This window comes from Chiloscyllium plagiosum, chromosome 17 (genome assembly GCF_004010195.1).
Source record: "Chiloscyllium plagiosum isolate BGI_BamShark_2017 chromosome 17, ASM401019v2, whole genome shotgun sequence".
Classification (NCBI taxonomy): Eukaryota; Metazoa; Chordata; class Chondrichthyes; order Orectolobiformes; family Hemiscylliidae; genus Chiloscyllium; species Chiloscyllium plagiosum.
In genome coordinates this window covers 66,619,942-66,628,152 of record NC_057726.1, presented here as the reverse complement: position 1 = coordinate 66,628,152, position 8,211 = coordinate 66,619,942, and the positions used below count along the sequence as shown (strand labels likewise).

The 8,211-nt window shown below is 42.7% G+C and overlaps 1 protein-coding gene across 1 annotated transcript in view; it reads right to left on the bottom strand.

The window, feature by feature from the left end:
* Nucleotides 1-416: 416 nt before the first annotated feature.
* The window catches only part of LOC122558641 (CMP-N-acetylneuraminate-beta-galactosamide-alpha-2,3-sialyltransferase 2-like), a 17,727-nt gene continuing 9,932 nt past the window's right edge, over nt 417-8,211 (bottom strand). The window contains exon 4 of the mRNA XM_043707439.1: nt 417-2,047. Within this exon, the coding sequence (XP_043563374.1) occupies nt 1,874-2,047 (174 nt within the window). The 3' untranslated portion in view covers nt 417-1,873. The remainder of the gene's footprint in view (nt 2,048-8,211) is intronic.

Sequence of the window (8,211 nt, the reverse complement as noted above, 5' to 3'; positions counted from 1 at the left end):
ACGGAAGTCTTGGAGGACATGGGTGGTATCTTGAACGTATGTTGGGAGTTCCTCGATTGGGAGGGGATAGGATAGTACTGAGGTAGGTGGAGGTGAGTTCGCTGGGGCAGGAGCAGGCTGAGACAATGGGTCGGCCGGGGTGGTCAGGCTTATGGATCTTGGGAAGGCGGTGCGGGGTTCCCGGACTATGAGGTTGGAAGCTGTGGGTGGGAGATCTCCTGAGGTGATGAGGTTGTGTATGATCTGGGATATGATGGTTTGGTGATGGGGGGGGGGGTGGGGCTCTCTCAACAACTTCTGAGTCACAGCCATTATCACAGGGGATCCCTTTTCCAGTTAAAAGGGATGTGACAGATTCAAGGATAACAGAGCTAAAGTATCAAAATACAACAGACACAAAGAAAGACTTCAATTTGTTTTTGTCTGCCATTGCTTCTTCAAGTTAGTAATCGAGGAAGAATGGATTTTGTGTTTTATTATTCAATGGGGAAAACAAATAAAAATTCTACAGTAGTTCCTTAATGTTTGATTTTTTAAAGAGACACAGGAAGCCTATGTGACAGCTATAATACTGCTTTCCTTGTGCTTTGGAGACGGTAATGTTCTACCTGCTTTTCATATGTCTGACTGGAAAGTTCAAGTGGTTTAATATTTGGGTTGGAGATAATGCTCCCTCCACGTGTACCCTTTGCTCTGTCTGAGTCACATCTGCAAAGAGGAACAGGGGATGGGGTTCAGTCTTATGGATCTTTGTCCTTTTTGGGTGGCCCCCGATTTTCAGATTGCGAATCTCAGGGCCACTGCCTGCAATTGATAGAAGCATTTTAGAGACAGGTGTATGCCCAGCCCTCACGAACCGTGTTGCTCCCAGTGTTACTAAAGGAAGCTGCCAATCAGCTCTCCAGCTCTTGGGACCTGTCTACAGCCAGGACTCTCTGCATCAATCTCCAATTACTACTGTGAGGCTTGTGTCGCTGGGCTCAGATCTTTTGTTATATTGCAAATCTTGTGGAGGCAGAAATCAAGCCTCAAACTTAACGCTAACCCAAAGTCACAGGAAAGTAAACATAATATAAAAATTCCATTTCTGGAACTGTATATTAGAGGGTTACTAGGTAACAACCAAGATGGCATCATTATGGTTAAGGGATCCTGGGAAAACAATGTTAAAATAGACTTGCACCTCGTCTCTCTGCAGTGCTGTTTTCTAAACGTCTATCCCCTCTTAGACACCAAACTCCGAGCAGATGAATCTGGTATCACACGTTTCCTTATCAAACGAGACTCAAACTGGTTTGCTTCTGGTTGCATTCTAACGCACACTGGTCTTGCCTCCAAGTGACAAGCTCCACTTGTCTGAATCTCAGTAAAAAGTGGCTTCAGTAACTTTCTGATGAAACAATTCCAACAGCAGGTTAACCAAAAGACAGAACTCTCTTCAAAACATGCATACCTTCCCCTTTATCCCCAGACCCTATCATTACCCTATATGTGGGTAATATAGTCATCGCATACGTTCCTGACTTGACTCCACAATTCAAATATTAAAATTGTCCTTGGAAAAATCTAAATTTGCCCAATGTGAGTTGAGCTATCTACCCATCAGCCACCAGGGTGCTGGTCAGCCATCTTGGAATGATCCAATGAAATGATTTGGTGAAGGTTTGAAGATAATACTAAATTAGCAGCTGTTCTGTCTTTTCTATTCCAGAATTCTGCTTGATTTTGATTTTTTAAAAATGTCCGTTATGTAATTACGGGGTAATTCTGTCACATCTCCACGTGGCGAGAAGAAACAGGCAAGTTGTTGTGAAGTCCATACCCCCTTCTCTTTTAAAACTAAAATTCAACTGCATAATTAGGCTTTTTTTCTTCAGTTTCCTCGGAAAACTTTGATTTTTCCAGCTTCTTCGAGTAAATTTATTATCTTTGCCTCAAAATCTGCATCGTGCACTCCAGTCTTTCGAAATTCTCCAGCATATCTGTTGTTCTCCCAGTAGTGGTGCCAATTCCCTCTGCTATCAGCACCAAATCCATACACATTCACCTGTGGAAGAAAATGCAAAAGGAATCAATATAGTCCTTACCCCATTTGATTTTTAACCCCTAGAACCTCAAGGAATCTCTCCAACCTACCCAACCAATCTCTGTCACAGGTGATGTCCGAGAAGACTGGAGAATAGCCAATGTTGATCTTTTGTTTAAGAAGGGTAATAGAAATGATGTAGAAAATTATAGGCCAATGAACCTTGCATCAATGACACTGAAATTATTGGAGAAGATTCTCAGGGACAGGATTTACTCGCATTTGGAAAAGATTGGATTTATTAGGGATGGGGTTAGCTTGGCTTTGTGTGGGGGAGATCGTTTCTCATAAAGTTGATTGAGCTTTTTGAGGAAGTGATAGGAATGATTGACGAGGATAGGGCTGTAGATGCTGTCTACGTGGACTTTGTTAAAGCTTTTGATGAGGTCGCACAGGGTAGGCTGATCCAGAAGATTAAGTCATATGGATCCATGGTAGGTCAGTAAGTTAGACACAAAATTGGCTTGGCCATGGGGGGGGGGCGTTGACCGGAGGTCCTCTATCGTTTGTAATATATATCAATGGTCTGAATGAAAATGCAGGTGGTCTGATAAGTAAGTTTGTAGATGTCACAAAAATTGGTGGAGTTGTAGGTAGTGAGGAAGGTTATCAGAGAATAGAGCAGGATATAAATCAGTCGGAAAGCTGAACGGAGAAATTACAGATGGAGTTTAATCTGGATAAGTGTGAGGTGATTTTGGGCATTCAAATGCAAGACGAAAGTATACAACAAATGGCAGGGCCCTTAGCAGCATTGATATACGAAGAGATCTTGGGTTGCAAGTCCATAGCTCCCTGAAAGTGGCAACACAAGTGGATAAAGTGGTAAAGAAGGTCATAGGCATGCTTGCCTTCAATGTTCGAGACATTGGCTATAAAAGTTGACAAGTCATTTGCAGCTGTATAAGATTTTAGTTGAGCCACATTCGGAGTATTGTGTGCAGTTCTGATTATCTCACTATAGGGAGGATGTGGAGCTTTGGAGAAGAAGCAAAAAGTGTTTTACCAGGATGTTACCTGGATTGCAGTGTATTAGCTATAAGGAGAGGTTGGACAAACTTGGATTGCTTTTGCTGGAATGTTGGAGGCTGAGGGGCGACCTGATGGAAGTTTATAAAATTATGAGGATGTGGATAGGCTGGATAATCAGAGTCTTTTTCCCAAGGTGGAAATGTCAAATATTAGGGCCATAGGTTTAAGGTGAGAGGTGGGAATCTAAAGGAGATGTGTGAGGCAGGTATTTTCACAAAGAGGGTGGTAGGTGCCTGGAACATGCTGCCAGAGAGGGTGATAGAAGCAGATATAATAGCAACGTTTAAGAGGCATTTAGTCAGGCACATGAACAGGCAGAGAATAAAGGCATATGCAGCGTGTAGGCACATGGGATTAGTTTAGAATAGCATTGTGGCTGGGATGGGCATGGTGAACTGAAGGGCCTGTTCTTATGTTGTACTGTTCTACGTTTCTATGTTAACTGTCTGCATACTATCCAATCCCACTTGAATAAGCCAGGACGAACAGTCAGGGTGGGTAAGGAACTTGGGTTCTTCTTTGTGAAAGTGGGAGAACCATGTTTGATGAAATTCAACCTCTTCCAGATCCGTAGGTCTCAGGACCATATCATAGAACAAAGAACATTACAGCGCAGTGCAGGCCCTTCGGCACTCGATGTTGTGCTGACCTGTGAAGCCCATCTGAAGTCCATGTAATCTACACTTTTCCATTATCATCCATATATTTATACAATGACCATTTAAATGCCCTTAATGTTGGCGGGTCTACTACTGTTGCATTCCACGCCCCTACCACTTTGGACCCACTGTCGTGTTATGTGTGATGGAAGTGGTCGCTATCCCTTTAAATGCTAGATCTGCTTTTAACAGTAACGATTCTGTGCTTTGGTGTCTCTGTCCATCCAGAATTTATCTATTCTTACACTATAAGACAGACTTAGCAAAATAAGATAAATTTGCATTACTGACTTGGTCATTCTAGATGAGAGTCTAAACGGCCTTAACAGGTCAACTATAATATTTGTGGGATTAGAGATCAATACACATGGGCTAAAAGAACAATCAGATTCTGCTGAATTCTCCTGCAGGGTGGGAGCTTATTCGCACTAACACAACATGGTTTTGTGTGCTATTTCTAGGCAGGATCCAATCTGTTCCTGTTAAATGGTGCACACATTAATAGACTGCCCATGTTGTACATTTGTTGGTGAAACTGATCAACTGGAATTGCTACCATGACATGGTTATCGGGCACTATGTTTTATTCATTGTAAGGCATGGGGTCAACAACTCTTTTTGAAACAGACTTACCTTTGGAGTCTTTGTTTTATATCTACACCTGTTATAAATACATAGGCCCGACACAGAGACCAAGTTGCGGCAATTATATTGTTATGCTAATTATCACCTGAGATCAGGCATACAGTGCAAATCTGTCCGTGCATGTGGAAATTGTGCTGATCAACAATATTAACAGATAGAAAGAGTTACACAGAAAATGTCAATAAAAAAAAGAATTATTAGTGGTGAACACGTACTCATACAACATGGAAACAGATTCTTAGGCCAACCCATCTATGCTGACCACACATCCCGATCTGGCATAGTCTCATTTGCCAGCCATTTGGCCCATGTCTCTCTAAACCCTTCCTATTCACGTACCCACCTAAATGCCTTTTAATGTTGTAATTGTACCAATCTCCACCACATCCTCTGGCAGCTCATTCCATACATGCACCACCCTAGTAATGAAAACGTTACCTCTTTTTGAATCTCTCCCCTCTCATCTTAAACCTATGCCCTCTAGTTTTGGACTCACCTACCCTCAGGAAAAGGCCATGACTGTTCCTCATGCTCCTCATGATTCTATAAACTCTATAAGATCATCCCTCAGTCTCTGACACTCCAGGGAGAAAAGCCCCAGCCTATTCAGCCTCTCCCTTTAACTCAGATCCTCCAGATCTGGTACATCCTTGCAAATCTTTTCTGCAAACTTTCTCAACTTTAACAACATCCTTCCTACAGAAGTGAGATCAGAATTGTATGCAGTTTTCCAAAAGTGGCCTCAGCAATGTCCTGTAGAGCTGCACCATGACGTCCCAACTCCTATACGCAGTGCTCTTACCAATGAAGGCAAGCGTGCCAAATGCCATCTTCACCACCCTGCAACTCCACATGAATGTGATAAAATAACCATTAGATGGTTAGGGTGAGAGGGGAAAGATATAGAAGAGACCTAAGGGGCAGAGGGTGGTACGTCTATGGAATGAGCTGCCAGAGGAAGTGGTGGTAGCTGGTACAATGGCAACATTTAAAAGGGCACCTGGATGGGTATATGAATAGGAAGGGTTTGGAGGGATATGGGCCGGGTGCTGGCAGGTGGGACCAGATTGGGTTGGGATATCTGGTCGGCTTGGACAAGTTGGACCAAAGGGTCTGTTTCCATGCTATACATCTCTATAACTCTAACAAAGATCTTCCTTATGTGACCCAAACCTGCTTGTATTTCAGGCTTCAGCTTATTAGCACAGTCTCCATGATGCCTTTGGCAGGCACTGAAGCCCAGAGGCTGCTGCAGGGCTTCCAAATGCCATGGCCCATGGGAGGATCACTTTCTGGCCCTGCAGCCTGACACTTCTCAGCTTTTAAACTATAGATCAAGTCAAAGGCCCATTTCTGTGTTTGGTTTCCAGAGCAGCAGTAAGCCATTGTAACCTCAAATTCACATTTCACCTGAAAAACATTCACCCCTTTGCTTAGCAAGAACCTATCAACCTGTCTTAAAGATGTTCAAAGACTTTCTTTCCATTACATTCCCAGGGAGACAGTCCCAAAGTACTATGACCCGCTGACAGAAAACATTTCAACTTATCAGTGTTTTAAGTGGGACAAGTCTCAGCTAGATCCCTAGTTCTAGATTCTCCCATAAGTGACAACATCGTTTCTGTGAATAGGTCTAGAGGGACTATGGACCAAATTCAGGCAAATGGAACCAGCTCAGTTTAAGAAACCTGATCGGCATGGACAAGTTGGGTTGGAGGGCCTGTCTCCATGCTGTATGACTCAATGACATTTACCCTGCCAAGACCCCTCAAAATCTTCTATGTTTCAATCAATACTCTTTTAAACTCCTGCGGATACAAGCCGTGCCTGTCCAACTTGTCCTCAAATGACAAGTTACCTATTGTAAGGATTAGTCTGGTAAACCTTCTCTGCACTGCTTCCAATGGATCTATACCCTTCCTTAAATAAGAAGATCGATATTTGCACAGTACCCTCAGATGTGGTCTTACCAATGCTCTGTATTATTAAAGCATAACCTTCCTCCTTTCATATTCACTTCTCATCAAAATAGCTGACAATATTCTATTAACTGCTGTCTCTGCAAACTAACATTTTATAATTCTTGAATGAAGAAACCCAGATCTCTTTGTATTACAGAGGTCTAAAGTCTCTCGCCACTGAGGTAATAAATTAATTTTTAACTCTTCTTGCCAAAATGGACAGTTTCACATTTTCCTACACTGTACTCCATTTGCCAGGTCTTTGATCACTCATTAAACCACTCTACATCTTTGTGTAGCTACCTTATGTCCTCTTCATGTTTTACTTTCCTATTTATCTTGTGTCACCTGCAAATATGACAACCATGCCTTCCATCCCTTCACTTGTATAAATTGTAAATAGTTGAGGTCTGTGGCACATCACTCGTCACATTTTGCCAATGGGAAAAAGACTCATATATGCTTATTCTGTGCTTCCTGTTAGTCATTCAATCTTCTATTTATGGCAACACGTCATCCCTACACCCTGAGCATTTACTTTCCACAGTAACGTTTCATTTGGCACTTCAGCAAATGTCTCCTGGAAATCTAAATAAAGTTCATCTATTATTTCCTTTTTATCCACGGTAATACATGCTCCTTCCTCAAAGAAATCCATTGATGAGTTAAACATGATCTTCCATTCACAGGACCACATTGACTTTGGATGAGGATTCTGGGTAATCCAAGATAGAGGGCGGGAAAAATTTTTGCTTTAACAGGCTGCTCCATTTTTGAGGTATTGGAGGTGATTTGTTCGAATTCCAGGAGCAGCAATTAGTATTTTATATTCTGTTACATTGTTTTGGAACTTTGGAGTCAAAACAACAGCACTTATCAAAGGGAAAGCAACAGACAAAGGCAGTACATGGTCTGTGCAGGAGAGAGAGAGACAGGCAGGCAGACAGATGGGGGAGAGAGGGAGAGAGAGAGAAAATAAAAGCGGTAAGTATTAAGTTAGCCTGGAGCAGTGTTTTGTAGAGGAATAAGATGGTGCTATTTTCTGGATCTGCAGATTGGAGAAAGCAAAAATAGCCCTGAATAGAGTGATATGCCCTTCTTGTCTGAGTTTTGAATTTAGGGAGAGTTTACGTGTTACTGAGGATTATATCTCCAATAAATGGCATTGGTTGCGAATCCTATTAGATCGAATGGAACAGTTGGAGTGACAGTTAGAGACAATGAGGAGTTTACAAGAGCAACAGGTGTGGTGAAAGGCAGTTACAGGAAGGGAAAGAAGTCGCAGATACAGTCACAGAGATGGGTTAACTCCAGGGAAGGTAAGAGAGGTAGGCAGGTAGTGCAGGAGTCTTCTGTGGCTATCCCCATTTAAAACAAGTATGCTGTTTTGGAAAATGTAGGTGGTGATAGATTCTCAGGGGAATGTAGCATGGACAGCCAAGCTTCTGGTATTGAGATCGGCTCTAAAGCAATGAAGGGTAGATTGGGTTCCAAGAGATTGATTGTGTTAGGGGACTCTCTAGTCCAAGGCACAGACAGACGTTTCTGCGACCAGCAGCGAAAAATGGTGTGTTGTCTCCCTGGTGCCAGGATCAAGGATGTCTCAGAGAGGGTGCAGAATGTCCTCACGGGGGAGAGGGGCCAGCAGGGGGTCACTGTACACATTGGAACCAATGATATAGGAAGGGAAAAGGTTGAGGTTCTGAAGGAAGATTAGAGAGTTAGGCAGGAATTTAAAAAGGAGGTCCTCGAGAGTAGTAATATCTGGATTACTCCTGGTGCTATGAGCTAGTGAGGGTAGGAATAGGAGGATAGAGCAGATGAATGC